This window comes from Lissotriton vulgaris, unplaced genomic scaffold, assembly GCF_964263255.1.
Source record: "Lissotriton vulgaris unplaced genomic scaffold, aLisVul1.2 SCAFFOLD_4142, whole genome shotgun sequence".
Lineage (NCBI taxonomy): Eukaryota > Metazoa > Chordata > Amphibia > Caudata > Salamandridae > Lissotriton > Lissotriton vulgaris.
In genome coordinates, this window is record NW_028250503.1 from 95,453 (window position 1) to 112,746 (window position 17,294).

Consider the following 17,294-nt stretch of genomic DNA (forward strand, 5'->3'; position numbering starts at 1 on the left):
GTAGTAGCCCGTGAGGCCCAGGAAGGCTCGTATTTCAGTTTGAGTGATAGGGGGTTGCCAGTTCTGGATGGCGGCAATTTTCAGTTGTAGAGGGGCCACTAGACCGCTTCCCACCTGGTGTCCGAGGTAGGTCACCGACCCTTGTCCAATTTGACATTTGCTGGCCTTGATCGTGAGGCCAGCTCGCTGAAGGGCTTGCAACACTGCTTGGAGGTGGTGGAGGTGCTCGGTCCAATGGTGGCTGTACACAGCGATGTCGTCCAGGTAGGCGGCGCTGAACTCTTCGAGCCCCGCCAGGACCTGATTGACGAGCCGTTGGAAAGTCGCTGGGGCATTTTTCATGCCGAAGGGCATGACCGTGAAATGATAGTGGCCATCGGGGGTGGAGAAGGCAGAACGTTCTTGTGCTCGGGGTGTGAGGCCGATCTGCCAATAGCCCGCCGTTAGGTCGAAGATGCTGAGGTAGCGGGCAGCGCCCATTCGGTCGACCAGTTCATCTGCCCGGGGGATGGGGTGTGCGTCCGTTCTGGTGACTTCATTCAGGCCCCGGTAGTCGACACAGAACCGGAGTTCGGGTGTGGTTCCGGGGGCGGCTGCTTTGGGGACCAGTACGACCGGGCTGGCCCATGGACTGTCGGAGGGCTCGATGACCCCGAGCGTGAGCATCTTGGCTACTTCCGCCTGGATGCAGGCCCGTACCCGATCAGGTACGCGGTAGGCCCGGTGGCGGATAGGAGGGCTGTCTCCGGTGTCCACATCGTGCACACACCAGGAAGTGACACCTGGGGTGAGGGAGAACAGGCTGGCAAATCGTGATAGGAGGGCTTGGCACTCTTGGCGTTGTTCCTGGGTGAGGGTCTCCGAGAGTCGGACCCCATCCACGGAGCCGTCTTGCTCCTGGGTCCGCAAGAGGTCAGGGAGAGGCTCGGAGTCGTCCTCAACCCCGTTGTCTGTGGCCATCAAGAGGCTGAGTTCTGTTCGTGCAAAGTGGGGTTTCAGTCTGTTGGTGTGGAGGACTCGGAGCGGATTCCGGGCGGACTCCATATCGATCAGATAGGTGGCAGGACCCTTGCGCTCGATTACCTTGAAGGGTCCCGTCCATTTGTCTTGGAGAGCGCACGGTTCTGTGGGGGACATTACCCAGACCTGTTGCCCCGGCTCGAATTCAATAGATGAGGCGTTCTGGTCATACCATTTCTTCATGTCCTCTTGACTGGCCTCTAGGTTGGCTTTTGCTAGGTCTCTGAACCGCTGAGACTGGTTGCGGAGGGTGAGGAGGTACCGGAAGACATCTGGAGGACTCTTGGCCGGAGGCATCTCCCAGCCTTCTTTGATCAGGCTGAGTGGTCCCCGTACTGGGTGCCCATAGAGCAGCTCGAATGGGCTGAAGCCTAGGGACTTCTGTGGGACCTCCCGGTAGGCGAAGAGGAGGCACGGCAGCAGCACGTCCCACTGGCGACGGAGGGGTTCTTCCAATCCCCCGATCATCCCTTTTAGTGTGCGATTGAACCGCTCAACAAGTCCGTTTCCTTGGGGGTGATAGGGGGTCGTGAAGCGGTAGGTGACCCCACACTGTTGCCAGAGGGACTTCATATATTTGGAAATAAAGTTCGTGCCTCTGTCACTGACGACTTCTCGGGGGAACCCCACACGGGAGAAGATCCCCATCAGGGCCCTGCCGACCACTGGGGCTGTCACGGTCCGGAGAGGAATAGCCTCAGGGTAGCGGGTGGCGTGGTCCACTAGTACTAGGATGAAACGATGGCCTTGTCTTGTACGCGGGTCTAGGGGTCCCACAATGTCTATTCCGACCCTCTCAAATGGGGTCGTGACTACGGGAAAGGGTTGCAGGGGGGCCTTTAACTTGCGGCCGCTCTTCCCACTAGCTTGGCACGTGGGGCAAGATCGGCAATGCTGGTGCACATCGTTTCTCATTTTTGGCCAGAAGAAGTGGGTCACTAGGCGGCTGTAGGTTTTATCTTGTCCCAGGTGCCCTGCCAGGGGGACATCGTGGGCCAGATTTAGCAGGAAGTCTCTGAAGCGGAGGGGCACCACTAGTACTCGGTTGGCCCCCAGCTCGGCGATTCGTTGCTCGCTGTACAATAGGTCATTGTCCCAGTAGACCCAATGAGTTCCGGAGGTATCCCCTGCGCTTTGGGCGAGCGCTTGTTGTCGGAGTCCCTCAAGGGAGGGACAGGTCTTCTGCTCCTGACGAAATTGTTCTTGTGTGGGTCCCCCTTCTTGAGCCCACTGGTCAAGATTAGCAAGGTCGGAAGGTTGAGCAGGTTCGAGGGGGATGTCCTGGTCGGGGGTCTCGGCGGGGGCGACCGGAGGCGGAGGCGCCGGCCATTCTGGTTCTTCCGGGTGATGGTTGGCACGGGCGGCCATGGACCGGGTGGTGACACACGCCCAGTCTGGGACGCCCAACATCCCCAAGTGTTCTTTTCGCTCCACGGCTGCCCACGGGGAGCTTTCCAGGTCATTTCCGAGGAGGCAGTCCACGGGGGCGTCGTCTCGGACCGTTACTTTCAACATGCCGGAGACCCCTCCCCACTCAAAGGGGACGCAGGCCATCCGACACAGACTCTCCGAGTTGTCGGCTGATCGCACAGGGCAGAGAATGTTCGGTAGATATTGTTCTGGGGTCACCAGGTGGCAGCGGACGGCTGTCACACTAGCCCCGGTGTCTCGAAGGGCTTCGGCCCGCTGTCCATTGATGCTCACCCATTGGCTGTACTTCTGGGTGTTAGCGGGTAGGGGGACCCGCGGGACCATGTCTCTTCCCCCTAAGCACGCGAGAGTCATGGCGGCTGGCTCCCACTCTTGATACTCTTGCTCGCCTGTTTCTTGTTCCTCGGAGATCTGTTCTTCCCCTAGTGCCGCGGCGGCCACCTGGCGGGGTCTTGGACTCTGATACTGCGGGCAGCTTGGGTCGTTTGCATAGTGGCCGACTCGTTGGCATCGGTGACATGTAACATTGGCTCTGTATCCCGGTCGCGCCGGGGTGCTGCCCCGGTTGGCCGGGGGGGTGGTGCTGGTAGCGGGGGCGGCCGGAGTATTGTCTCTTCCTCGTCCTTGGCCCCCTCCTCCTCCTCTGGGTCGGTAGTGACCATTGTTGTTCCTGTTCTGCTCGTAGGACCCATTCCGGCCCACTCGGGTGATCTCCCACCGGTCAGCTTCAGCTGCGAGCTGCCGGGGATCGGTTAGCTTGCTGTCGAGGAGGTGTTGGCGTAGTTCAATGAAGCAATTGTTGGACAGATGCTCCCATACCATCAGATTGAACAACTGCTCGTAGGTCGTGACGTTGTTCCCTCTGATCCAGCCTTCGAAGGCTCGGCTAAAGTACGTTACATAGTCCACCCAAGTTGTACCTGGAATGCGTGTGCAGTCTCGGAACCTCTGACGGTACATCTCGGGCGTGAGGCCATAGCGAGTGAGGAGGGCCGCTTTCATATGGTCGTAGGAGGTCATCTGGTGGTCTGGGAGCTGTAACAGAGTATCGCGGCCCTCATTGAGGAATTTGCCCCATAGGCCGGCTCCCCAGTCGGCTCTATCGATCCGGTGCGCAGTCATCGCGATTTCATATGCCTTAAACCATTGCTGGATGTCGTCTTCTCGAAAATATTCTCGGACCACATCCTTGGGGATGTGCACTTTTTTGTCCGTGGTCCCTGGGGTGGACGGTCTGTCGGGCACCCCTAATTCTTTATTCTGTTTGCGCAGGTTGATCTCGGCTAGGTTCCGCTCGTGCTCGTACGTTAGTCTTTTTTCCTCGAGCTCCCTTTGCCTCTGTTTCTCCTCTCTTTCTTCTCGGAGGCGAAGGTGCTCTAAGTTTATTTTTTGCTCGGCCAATTTGAGTTCTACGTCCATCTTGAGTCGGGCCATTTCGAGTTCGTGTAGTCGGGCTTTTTCTCTTTCTTGGATCTCGTCTTGCGAGAGACCCGTTCTTTGCTCTTCAGGGGCCGTGTTGGTCTTTTTCGCGGTGCTTTGCTCAGGGGTTTCGACATCCCCGGTTTCTGCCCAAGATTCTAGGGCATGCTTAAAATCGTCCTTGGTGCTTAGTCCGGTGGTAGCGATACCTAGTTCGATGCAGAACTGCTTTAGTTCACGATGGCTGTATTCCTCTAGTTTTTCCATTTGGAACTTCTCAGTTGCTCCGCTCTCTTTAGTCGACATTGTTGTTCGTTGTGGGGTGAGCTACTCTCTGTACGTTATGCGGTGATTCGGATCGCGCCGCTGGCCACCAATGTTAGACGGACCGGGAGGGTCGGCCGAGGTTACGGGGAGAGGTCTCCAGGGAGAGCCGTCTCCAACGACTGTACAGATAAGTAACTTCCCCCCCACAGACGGACACCACACAAGATTGAAGGTTAACGAGACTTTATATGCAATTCTTAGGTTACGTCAATAGGATACAAGGAGGTCTGGACTCAGGGGTCCCCTCGGTTCTGATCTCTGGTTGAGGAAAAGGGTAGCGGGACAGTCTTAGTTACCAATGAGTTCAATAGCTCTCAATCCTCGAGCTCGGCGGGTTTGCTGATCGGGCCGTGGAGGAGCCAAGCAGGTCCCGAGATGGATGAAGGATGGTCGACGGGCCGTGGAGAAGCCAAGCAGGTCCCGATGCAGATGACGGTTACAACGGTCCGCGGCCTCGCCAGCAGATCCGGACGACGATGAAGGATGAAGGTTACGACGGCTGTGGCAGCGCCAACAGGCAGGATGATGGTGCACAGGACAGAGCTACGGCAGCGCCAGTAGTCCGTCCAGGATGAGTTCTTCTTTCGTCTCTCGACTCCAAGATACAACTGCCTTCCTGCTCTGGAGCTGCCCCAGTTATAGGGCTGGCGTGCTTTGATGTCCGGACCCTCGCACTTGGAGGTCGGGAGGTCCGGGATGAGGGAGTCCAGACACCCAGCAGGGGGGTGGAGCCAGCGCCCGGGGAGGCGATGGGCGAGCGGCACTGGCCGGGGGAGAACCATCGACACCTCTTCCTCCCATTGACTGGCCAAGTAGCTCGCTCACCTCCTGGGTGGAGGGTGGTGCCGGAATGTCTGAGGCCGGGCTAGGCCCAGGGTTGAGGTCGATCGGGGGCCAGGCTGCCTCGTGGCGAAGTGTCCAAGATGGCGGCCCCGGCTGGGCGCATGGGTCGGCAGTGGATCGGACCCACGAAGTTATCATGCTCGAGGGCAGGTGTCCCTGAGGGGACGTAGGACGTGCAATGGTGGTGTGTGGTGCTTGCGTGACTGGCTCGGGCCTGGTCGAGCCGGGGGAGAGCGGCCCGTCATGTGGCCTGTCCAACAGGTATGCGCAGAGAGCTCGAGGCGTGTGGGTAAGCGCAGAGAGCTCTAGGCGTGTGGGTATGCGCAGAGAGCTCGAGGTGTGTGGGTGTGCGCAGAGAGCTCAAGGCGTGGGGGTGTGCGCAGAGCGCTCGAGGCGTGTGGGTATGTGCCGAGATCTCGAGGCGTGTGGGTATGTGCCGAGAGCTCGAGGCGTGTGGGTATGTGCCGAGAGCTCGAGGCGTGTGGGTATGCGCAGAGAGCTCGAGGCGTGTGGGTATGCGCAGAGAGCTCGAGGCGTGTGGGTATGCGCAGAGAGCTCTCAAGGCGTGTGGGTGTGCGCAGAGAGCTCGAGGCGTGGAGGTGTGCGCAGAGCGCTCGAGGCGTGTGGGTATGCGCAGAGAGCTCGAGGCGTGGGGGTATGCGCAGAGAGCTCGAGGCGTGTGGGTATGAGCAGAGAGCTCGAGGCGTGTGGGTATGAGCAGAGAGCTCGAGGTATGCGCAGAGAGCTCGAGGCGTGGGGGTATGCGCAGAGAGCTCGAGGCGTGGGGGTATGCACAGAGAGCTCGAGGCGTGTGGGTATGAGCAGAGAGCTCGAGGCGTGGAGGTATGCGCAGAGAGCTCGAGGCGTGGGGGTATGCGCAGAGAGCTTGAGGCGTGGGGGTATGCGCAGAGAGCTCGAGGCGTGGGGGTATGCGCAGAGAGCTCGAGACATGTGGGTATGAGCAGAGAGCTTGAGGCGTGGGGGTGTGCGCAGAGAGCTTGAGGCGTGAGGGTATGCGCAGAGAGCTCGAGGCGTGAGGTTGGGTGCAGAGAGCTCGAGGCGTGTGGGTATGCGCAGAGAGCTTGAGGCATGGGGGTATGCTCAGAGAGCTTGAGGCGCGTGGGTATGCGCAGAGAGCTCGAGGCGTGGGGGTGTGCGCAGAGCGCTCGAGGCGTGTGGGTATGCGCAGAGAGCTCGAGGCGCGTGGGTATACGCAGAGAGCTCGAGGCGGGTGGGTATGCGCAGAGAGCTCGAGGCGGGTGGGTATGCGCAGAGAGCTCGAGGCGGGTGGGTATGCGCAGAGAGCTCGAGGCGCGTGGGTATGCGCAGAGAGCTTGAGGCGTGAGGGTGGGTGCAGAGACTTAGAGGCGTGTGGGTATGCGCAGAGAGCTCGAGGCGTGTGGGTATGCGCAGAGAGCTCGAGGCGTGTGGGTATGCGCAGAGAGCTCGAGGCACGTGGGTATGCGCAGAGAGCGCGAGGCGTGAGGGTGGGTGCAGAGAGCTCGAGGCGTGTGGGTATGCGCAGAGAGCTCGAGGCGTGTGGGTATGCGCAGAGCTCGAGGCGTGTGGGTGTGTGCAGAGAGCTCGAGGCGTGTGGGTGTGCGCAGAGAGCTCGAGGCGTGGGGGTGTGCGCAGAGAGCTCGAGGCGTGGGGGTGTGCGCAGAGAGCTCGAGGCGTGGGGGTGTGCGCAGAGAGCTCGAGGTGTGGGGGTATGCGCAGAGAGCTCGAGGCGTGTGGGTATGCGCAGAGCTCGAGGCGTGTGGGTATGCGCAGAGAGCTCGAGGCGTGAGGGTGGGTGCAGAGACCTCGAGGCGCGTGGGTATGCGCAGAGAGCTCGAGGCGCGTGGGTATGCGCAGAGAGCTCGAGGCGCGTGGGTATGCGCAGAGAGCTCGAGGCGCGTGGGTATGCGCAGAGAGCTCGAGGCGTGTGGGTATGCGCAGAGAGCTCGAGGCGTGTGGGTATGCGCAGAGAGCTCGAGGCGTGTGGGTATGCGCAGAGAGCTCTAGGCGTGTGGGTATGCGCAGAGAGCTCGAGGCGTGTGGGTATGCGCAGAGAGCTCGAGGCGCGTGGGTATGCGCAGAGAGCTCGAGGCGCGTGGGTATGCGCAGAGCGCTCGAGGCGTGGGGGTGTGCGCAGAGCGCTCGAGGCGTGGGGGTGTGCGCAGAACGCTCGAGGCGTGGGGGTGTGCGCAGAACGCTCGAGGCGTGGGGGTGTGCGCAGAACGCTCGAGGCGTGGGGGTGTGCGCAGGGCGCTCGAGGCGTGGGGGTGTGCGCAGAGCGCTCGAGGCGTGGGGGTGTGCGCAGAGCGCTCGAGGCGTGGGGGTGTGCGCAGGGCGCTCGAGGCGTGGGGGTGTGCGCAGGGCGCTCGAGGCGTGGGGGTGTGCGCAGAGCGCTCGAGGCGTGGGGGTGCGCGCAAAGCTCGAGGCGTGGGGGTGTGCGCAGAGCGCTCGATGCGTGAGTGCAGAGAGCTAAAGGGTGTGTGCAGAGAGCTTGAGGCGTGTGGGTATGTGCAGAGAGCTCGACGTGTGTGGGTGTGCGCAGGGCTCGAGGCGTGGGGGTGTGCGCAGGACCCGAGGCGTGGGGGTGTGCACAGGGCCCGAGGCGTGGGGGTGTGCGCAGAGCGCTTGAGGCGTGGGGTGTGCGCAGGACCAGAGGCGAGGGGGTGTGTGCAGGGCCCGAGGCGTGGGGTGTGCGCAGAGCGCTCGAGGCGTGGGATGTGCGCAAAGCGCTCGAGGCGTGGGGGTGTGCGCAGAGCGCTCGAGGCGTGGGGGTGTATGCAAAGCTCGAGGCGTGGGGGTTTGCGCAGCGCGCTCGAGGCGTGGGGGTTTGCGCAGAGCGCTCGAGGCGTGGGGGTTTGCGCAGAGCGCTCGAGGCGTGGGGGTGTGCGCAGAGCGCTCGAGGCGTGGGGGTGTGCGCAGAGCGCTCGAGGCGTGGGGGTGTGCGCAGAGCGCTCGAGGCGTGGGGGTGTGCGCAGAGCGCTCGAGGCGTGTGGGTATGTGCCGAGAGCTCGAGGCGTGTGGGTATGTGCCGAGAGCTCGAGGCGTGTGGGTATGTGCCGAGAGCTCGAGGCGTGTGGGTATGTTCCAAGAGCTCGAGGCGTGTGGGTATGTGCCAAGAGCTCGAGGCGTGTGGGTATGCGCAGAGAGCTCGAGGCGTGTGGGTATGCGCAGAGAGCTCGAGGCGTGTGGGTATGCGCAGAGAGCTTGAGGCGTGTGGGTATGCGCAGAAAGCTTGAGGCGTGTGGGTATGCGCAGAGAGCTCGAGGCGTGTGGGTATGTGCCGAGAGCTCGAGGCGTGTGGGTATGTGCCAAGAGCTCGAGGCGTGTGGGTATGTGCCAAGAGCTCGAGGCGTGAGGGTGGGTGCAGAGAGCTCGAGGCGTGTGGGTATGTGCCAAGAGCTCGAGGCGTGTGGGTATGTGCCAAGAGCTCGAGGCGTGAGGGTGGGTGCAGAGAGCTCGAGGCGTGAGGGTGGGTGCAGAGAGCTTGAGGCGTGTGGGTATGCGCAGAGAGCTCGAGGCGTGTGGGTATGCGCAGAGAGCTTGAGGCGTGTGGGTATGCGCAGAGAGCTCGAGGCGTGTGGGTATGTGCCGAGAGCTCGAGGCGTGTGGGTATGTGCCGACAGCTCGAGGCGTGGGCGGTAATGTGCAGAGAGCTCAAGGCGTGGGGGGTATGTGCAGAGAGCTCAGGGCGTGGGTGTGAGCAGGGCTCGAGGCGTGTGGGTGTGCGCACGACTCGAGGTGTGTGGGTGTGCGCAGAGAGCTCGAGGCGTGTGGGTATGTGCACAGGGCTCGAGGTGTGTGGGTATGTGCACAGGGCTCGAGGCGTGTGGGTATGCGCCGAGAGCTCGAGGCGTGTGGGTATGTGCCGAGAGCTTGAGGCGTGGGCGGTATGTGCAGAGAGCTCAAGGCGTGGGGGGTATGTGCAGAGAGCTCAAGGCGTGGATGTGCGCAGGGCTCGAGGCGTGTGGGTGTGCGCACGACTCGAGGTGTGTGGGTGTGCGCAGAGAGCTCGAGGCGTGTGGGTATGTGCACAGGGCTCGAGGCGTGGATGTGCGTAGAGCACGAGGCGTGAGGGTGTGCGCAGAGCTCGAGGCGTGAGGGTGTGTGCAGAGAGATCGAGGAGTGAGGTTGTGTGCAGAGGTAGAGGCGTGAGGTTGTGTGCAGAGAGCGAGGCGTGAGGTTGTGTGCAGAGAGTGAGGCGTGAGGGTGTGCGCAGAGAGCGAGGCGTGAGGGTGTGCGCAGAGAGCGAGGCGTGAGGGTGTGCGCAGAGAGCGAGGCGTGAGGGTGTGCGCAGAGAGCGAGGCGTGAGGGTGTGCGCAGAGCTCGAAGGTGAGCGCGGAGAGTGAGGCGTGAGGGTGTGCGCAGAGCTCGAGGCGTGAGGGTGTGTGCAGAGAGATCGAGGAGTGAGGTTGTGTGCAGAGGTAGAGGCGTGAGGTTGTGTGCAGAGAGCGAGGCGTGAGGTTGTGTGCAGAGTGAGGCGTGAGGGTGTGCGCAGAGAGTGAGGCGTGAGGGTGTGCGCAGAGAGCGAGGCGTGAGGGTGTGCGCAGAGAGCGAGGCGTGAGGGTGTGCGCAGAGCTCGAAGGTGAGTGCGGAGAGTGAGGCGTGAGGGTGTGCGCAGAGCTCGAGGCGTGAGGGGGTGCGCAGAGCTCGAGGCGTGAGGGGGTGCGCAGAGCTCGAGGCGTGAGGGGGTGCGCAGAGCTCGAGGCGTGAGGGGGTGCGCAGAGCTCGAGGCGTGAGGGGGTGCGCAGAGCTCGAGGCGTGAGGGGGTGCGCAGAGCTCGAGGCGTGAGGGGGTGCGCAGAGCTCGAGGCGTGAGGGGGTGCGCAGGGCTCTAGGCGTTGAGGTGTGCACAGAGCTCGAGGCGTTTGGGTGTGTGCAGAGCTCGAGGCATGGGGGTGTGCGCAGAGAGCTTGAGGGTGTAGGCAGAGCGTGCTCGAGTGAGGGTGTGTGCAGAGAGCTCGAGGGTGTGCGCAGAGTGCCCAAGGGTGTGCGCGGAGAGTGAGGCGTGAGGGTGTGCGCAGAGAGTTCGAGGGGTGAGGGTGTGGGCCGAGGAAGTTCCTGGGCAGAGGTCTTCACATTAGAAAACCAATAATAGGGAAAGAGCAGTTTGCTCACAGCTGATTCTGTAACCCTTTCTTTGCAGTGTCCGCCAATGAAGGAGATTCTCATCCCCTTGGAGCTCTGCCCATTGGCACCTTAATCAACAACCTGGAGCTGGCACCGGGCAAAGGCGCCCAGTACATCCGAGCAGCAGGTACGGGTGGAGCATTGATCCCAGACAGGAGGGAGGGCCTTGAGGGCACGCTGGCGGGTACATGGAGCAGCATTGATCCCAGACCAGAGGAAGGGCCCTGGGGGGCATGCTGGCAGGTACAGGGGGAGCACCGGTCCAACACAGGAGGAAGGGCCTTGGGAGGGCACACTGGCAGGTACACAGGGAGCACTGGTCTGACACAGGAGCAAGGGCCTTGGAGGGCACGCTGGCAGGTACACAGGGAGCACTGGTCTGACACAGAAGGAAGGGCTTGGAGGACATGCTGGCATAAGGACAGAGCTCCATTGACTAAGCCAGTTCCGCTTTGAGGACACATAGTCATGCATTCTCAGACTCATTCCGAGGGCCGAGTGGAAGTGGAAGCAAAGAACAGCATTGCTTCTGTTTCTGCCCCGGAATGTAACTAATTGTCAGAAAATAGTAGTTAAAACCGCTCCCTGCCCCTAATAACTCGACAGTGCACTGCTTAGTATGTAGCCTTTCCCGGTTAAGCTTGAAGTTTTATTTTTAGGTCCGGACATAGCACATATATTTACATTTCCTGGGGCAGAGCTGTTGAATTATGCTCACACTCCTCTTGCCAATGTACAGGGGATTGTCTACAGGAAGTAGAGCATGTTTTACTTTTTCATTTTTATTTTTTTTTCATTTTTGAAAACCTTTATTTGAGTAAATGGATGCATACAAATACGGGCCTACAACCCGGGGGCCGGCCACAGAACAAGACTGGAAAGCACCATTATCAATTAAAGGCACGGAGTGGTTAGACGATATTACCTAACGCTGCAAGTCCATGTTGCTAACTAAATGGAGCCACTCGACATAGGATCAAAGGAGGTTAATTTTTATATATTGAAAGAATAAAGGATCAGGCGTATAAATAGCGACCTGTGTACGTGGCGGGGAACAAAACCAACTACATCATAATAGTAAATCCACAGATCAGTAATCAGAAAGGTCCAAAGCATGCAAACCATAGGTTCACTTACAGTTCCTCGTTGGTAGTGTCCACTCGCAACCTCACGTTCCCAGGGACAAACTGAACAGCATTCCCAGAATAGTAAAAACCATCAGGGAGACGGATAAAGTTGCAATCATTATACAACCCAACCCGGGAAATAAGAAAACAAAAATACTAGAAAAAGGAAAGGAGAGAATAGGGGGACTCCATGTTACTGTACCCTCCCCACGGCGGTAATGGCGATCAATAATGCAAATAGCAAACGTGTTTGGGGGCGGGGCAACTAATTCAGGATAAACAAAGCCGTGGGTACCATATTACATCATATACCTATTCCTCACCCCCCAGTAACTCACCCCACGGGAATACGCGCAGTCGTGGAGACCCAAGGAAAGGACACAAAAGAGCCATAGAAACAAATAACTATCTAATAGACCCTAACCCACCCACCCCACCCTGCACCCCTGCAGAAGGCTACGGCCTAACCCCCCCCCCCCCCCCGCGTGCCTGTCGCCCTAAATATGAACCCGAAATATAGAATAAGATGGTACAGAGAAAAAGAAAGAGAAACAGAAACAGAAAAAGAAGAGCCTGGGGAGGGGAACCATGTAGCAGGAAGTGCGGCCCCCGCCCAAATAAACCATGAGCGTGGCCCAAAACGAAACTGGCTGTTTTCGGATATCCATGATTATGAAAGAATCAAAAAATTATCACAATTTGGGGCAGTCCATATCTCCGTGCACCGAGTAATAGTCCTCCGGAGTAAGATCCGAGCTCCTCCCAGTCCTTTCTTGACTAATGTCACGATGTACGTCGATGCAGTGGGCACAAAGCAAGGTAATGAGAAAAGGCCATGGAAAAGTCGCTGGACAAGCAATGGGAGCAACCCAGGAGATCTCCTCTGCCGATGGCGAAGCAGGAGCTGCTTACGGCAGTAGTGCATACCAGTGTCAATGATCAACCGCAGTTCCTCTCGGTTACGTATCGGATCGTCACTACACCCACCAGAAAGCGGGGAACAATCAACGACCACCTCGGGCCCATCCGCGTCCCCAAGGGACGACCCGAGAGCAATGGCGGCCATCACCTAGTCTTGTACACAAAAATCTTGGGCCAAGGCCAGCTGCCAAATCTTCAGCGCCTGCAGGACGTCACCAATCGTGGGTTCGCACTCACCAGAACAGGCCCAAGCGGAACACAAAGGCAAGGAATCGACATCCCGGGGCGTTCCGCAGGACACGGCCTCAGCTCCAATTTTGCAACTGTTGCGTTGTCTCCTCGAAACCAACTCCAGGGGTGGGCTCACCTGCAGGGCCCCCGCGGGATCCCCCTCAAGCGCACAAACACCCACGGTGCTGAAATAATGATCACCAAAAGAGGGGGACCCGCCGGCACCACCGCTCCGCTGGAAACACTCTCCGCCACCGAGCGATGGAGTCCGGAATGGCCGGACGGCAACAAAGGGGGGAAGCCACCAACACGGCGTCCCCCACACACAGCTTGCCGCACACCACCTCCGGAACACCGGACGGTAGTCCCGGGCGCGTTCATGTGCCTCCGGGCTCTTCGCACATCGGCATCTTCCGGCCGGCCTCAAACCTCCACCCGAGGCCGCCGCCGGCACCGTCTCGCCGGCCACTCGCAGAAGGCGAGGCCCCGGTCTCCACCCTGAAGAGGCCGCACTTTCCGGGAGGTCGCCGCCGCGGACCCACTGAGCGCCGGATCCACCAGGACGGATGGTGAGTGACTGCAGAGCTTCGCATATAAATTGTTATTCTTTTTGGGCAGGATAAGTGCCAGGATAGTCAAGTTTGGGCAGGGAGGCCGGCGGAGCCGAGCTACCGTGCAGCCATCACGATGTCGAGCTTGGCTCCTCCTCCTTTTTACTTTTTCTTGAAGATTTACCTTTATTTACCACTGCACCCATGAGCGTCGGCGGAGCCCAGCACTAGTCCCGGTCACAATCCTCACCAGTTTTTCACAATATCCACTTGTGACATTAAATAAATCTACATACATTTGAAGATGCAGTTGGCCAACATGCTTGCTTGCTTGCTCATGGTGGCTCATCTGGCTATCAGCCTGTACCAAGGTTACAGGTGAACTAGAAACTCGTTAATCTTAGAACAACGCATGCAAAAGGTTCCCTCCTCCCATTAAGCCGTGTTAAAAGGGGCGATTCCAAAGGGGAGCTGTTAGAAACGGGACCCTGGCTGGCCAAGACTCGCGTCGAGGTCAGTCAGGGATCACCATTCCTAAGGTCAGGGCAAGGGAGTTACACGCCAAGATAACCCCTACTCGCCCTCTAGGTAACGTGGCGCGAGCAGCAAGGCTAAACTTGGAGGCGATATGAGTTAAGTATTTGCGCACGCACCCCAGCAACAACACCCAAGGCCCACCACAAAGGAAACTCCACACAAGGTTATATGTAAAAATAGCCTTTGTATTCCAATAAACATACATTAGATAAAACACACACTTTACATTGTGCCAGAGGCACGGGCAGAATTTACAGGGGATATTTACAAGACAGGGCCACCTGGACCACTGTCAGGAATCAGCACTTTTAGAAGTAACACTTTTAAAAATAGCACTTAGGATGTAAAACTGTAGCACAAAGATAACATACAACCAGTCACTACTGGTACCAGGTGAGCACCACCTATGCAACCCTCACTATCTTAGGAGATTACACTAGGGACCTGGGCCTCGCTAGTACCACCTGCACTAGGGAGAAAACAACCACCTAAGTATTACAATACCTGTAGGGGTGTAAGAAAGGAAACACATGATGCATCACAATACATTCAGCGGTGTAAAAGGACAAAGCACATGACGCATAAAAACACATTCAGAGGTGCAAGAGAAACAAGGCACATGATGTATCAACAACACATTCAGCGGTGCAGCAAAGAGCACTTTGCATAAATCACAGTAACATGAACTTACATCAAAGTCCAGAGTCCAGGTTGCGCCACTGCGCCAAGACCTAAACGTAGCAGCTGCCCACAAAGTGCTGGGCAGCTGAGGGACAGAACAGGGGGCCTAAACGCTGCAGCTGGCACTAAGTGCTGCGCAGCTGGGGAAAGGCCAGGGATGAAGCAGGAGTGCGCCTCACTCCTAAGTTCACAGAACATGTCCCTAGAAAAGAAAGACCTAAACGGTGCAGCTACCCACTAATTGCTGGGCAGCTGAAAACAGAACTGCAACAGGGCTCTTACTGGCCCCTCAGGACAAGGACTTTGCCCAACTGAGCCCTCTGGCTCTAAAAACAAATATGTCCCGGGTTGGAGCCATCTAGGCTCAAGAAACACTACTGCCCAGCGTGGGAGCCCTCAGGCTCTGCAGTAAATACAATGCCCCAACACGTTGGAGCCACGGGGCTCAGCACGGGCTCCTCGGGTCCTTTCACTCGATACTGTGCCCTGGGGAAACGTTGGGGCGGCCCTCTACCATCCGGGGCCGCCCTGAAGGCACCTAAAGGCGGAGCGCACGGACAGGAGAAAACGCTATGCCCCCACCGAGCCCTCTGTCAAGCGGGGCCGCTCAGCGTTGCGAGGGGATCCCTCGCGCACTTTCACCACGTCCCGCCCCCCCCCCCCCCCCCCCGGCAGCTCTACTCACCGGCTGCTCTCCGGAGGCGGCGGGGGACACCATCTTCTTGCAGCAGTCTGCCGGGGCCCTCCCTCGCTCACGGGGGCCTCGGCGGGTGTCAGCAGGGCAGCGGGCGGGGCTCTCTCACCTCATGAGAGCCCCGCTTTCTTGACACAGGGGTCTTCACCCGGTCCCCCATCTCGGGACCGGGACTCAGCCCCAGGCTCAGTCTCCCTGGCGGCGCTGGCCAATCCCAGCGCGGCGGCGGGCGGGACTTCCTCCGGCAACCCGGAAGTCCCGCCCCGCATCAGGCACTGTAGTGCCTGACTTCCTGTTTTGCGGCGCTCGGGCCGCGGCGGTGAATCTCGGGGGCATTTCAGAGGGGTGGCACCCTCGAGATTAAAAATAAACAGCGAGGTGGGCACTCGCTCGCTTTAAGTAATAAACAGGGGCAAATAACGCCGGGTGGGCACCGGCTGAGATCAATAGCGCTTCCAAGCGCTAACAGGCAAATAAAGCGCTCGCCCAGCGCTTGAGGCAAAGAGCAGCGCTCCCAGGCGCTTTAAGGCAAATAAAGCGCTCCTTGCGCTAGGAGGGGAAAGAAAGGACTTTCAGGCGCTGGGAGGGTAAATACAGCGCTCCCCAGCGCTATGGCAAACAAAGGTCCAGCAACAAGGTCCTCAGGAGTCCAGGGGCTGGGCAGAGCCCAGGGGAGGCAAGCCTTCCCCTGGGCCCCAGCAGCAGCATGCCCCTGGCAGATTCAAGCAGCAAACAAGAACCTTTTCATGGGGTCACAGCCCCTCTTTTATACACCTTTCTCTTTTGTCTGTAGGTGCAGGGTGGGGGCAGAACCAGTCGCAGCTGGTCTGTGAGCACTGTTGATGGCTCAACCACCCCTTTCATTCATCAGGCAGGCTAGGGTCATCAGTCGCACCACAGGGGGCGGAGCCAGCATTGTGTGGGGGAAACCCAGCCTCATTCAGGACACAGGCGCAGCCCCTCCCTCACATCAGCATGCTAATCTCTCCATTCACCACCGGGGCAGACCCACACAGACTTCCTGGAGCCTGGCATCCCAGCCAGCTCCAGCCAATCACACGCCAACACCTTCACAGCACATACACAGTCATGTCTAGAAGTAGCACTTCCGCACAAGACACAACCATGTCACATACATCGTTGCGAAGCATTCACTCTCCCGAGTTCGCACATACCAAACTTGACCATGCATGCCTCACGCATCAGGAACTACCAGGGACACAGACATTCCCCATGCATTCCTATGGGAGAGCAGGCCAATCTCACACACGCACTCAGGGAGAGCATGCACTTTACACTGCGCCACAGTGTCAAAGTGCGCAAAGACCAGAAATCACTAGGCAAAAAGTTCAGGGGTGAACCTGCCAGAAGGGCCAAGTCCAACAGGAGCACAAAGTATGTTCCTGACCACCCCGAGACCCACCTCTCCTAGGAACACTGCCGGGAGACCCTTCAGGGAAAGAGTCTTGTCTCTAGGATCGCACGCGCTGGGCTCGCACCACTTGACAAAGGGACACCACACAGTAGGTTCTGAGGAACGGTTCTTTTATCGATCAGAGTATCGGGATCTTTATGATCCTCAGGTCACGTATGTACAAGCAGAACAAGGGTTCATAGAGTCTCGGTAAGGATAGGGGTAGCGAGACAGTCTCAATTGTTCAGGGTCAAAGGCAACAGCGTATCCGGCGCACAGATATCAATCCTCGAGCCGGGGGATACGGTAAGATCTTGGGTCCAGCCGGACCAGAATAGTCTCCGAGTCGCGACCAAGTCAGCAGGGCTCGAGCAGGAATGAACCGGAGGTTTTACGATCTTCGGGGAGCCGCCTTGAGCTCGATCTCCTTTAGGCTGCTGTGGGAGTGCGGGTCTAATATACAGGCGAGGAGGCTGAATGAATTTGCGAACAGGCAAAGTTTTATTTTGAACAAGAGTAGGGTCAGGTAAAACAGATGTCCGGGCGTCACAATAGTCTTCTTCATGTGAATCCTCTTTGGTATTTGGCAATGGTCCGGGCTCCTCGTCTTCGGAATCGAAGGGTGTTCCCCGGACGCGGCTCCTGCCGCAAACTCTCCTGAGTCCGCGGCTGCTCTTCAGCGTCCTCTGGTGGGATCCACCACTCCTCACTCCAGGGCTCGTCCGATTCCTCGTCCTGGGTTTCTCCGCTCCTGGGCTTCTCCACGCAGTCTTCTCCGTATAGTTTCTCTCTTTGCGCCGCTCCACCCGACGTCTTCTCCCGCTCTCCTGCTTCGTCTGGATGCCCCCCCTGTCCTCGCAGTCCGCTGTTTTCATTGGTCTCCTTTGACCACTTCCGGGGTTGCCGCCGTCCTCTTCCGGGTTCTGCCTCTCAGCTCTCTGTAGGGAGAGGAAAAGACAACATGGATCCGGA

General features: G+C 58.9%; 1 protein-coding gene across 1 annotated transcript in view; it reads left to right on the forward strand.

The window, feature by feature from the left end:
• LOC147663252 (large ribosomal subunit protein uL2m-like) overlaps positions 1–17,294 on the forward strand; it is a 104,669-nt gene that overhangs the window by 71,571 nt on the left and 15,804 nt on the right. The window contains exon 5 of the mRNA XM_086950584.1: positions 10,183–10,293. Within this exon, the coding sequence (XP_086806710.1) occupies positions 10,183–10,293 (111 nt within the window). The remainder of the gene's footprint in view (positions 1–10,182; positions 10,294–17,294) is intronic.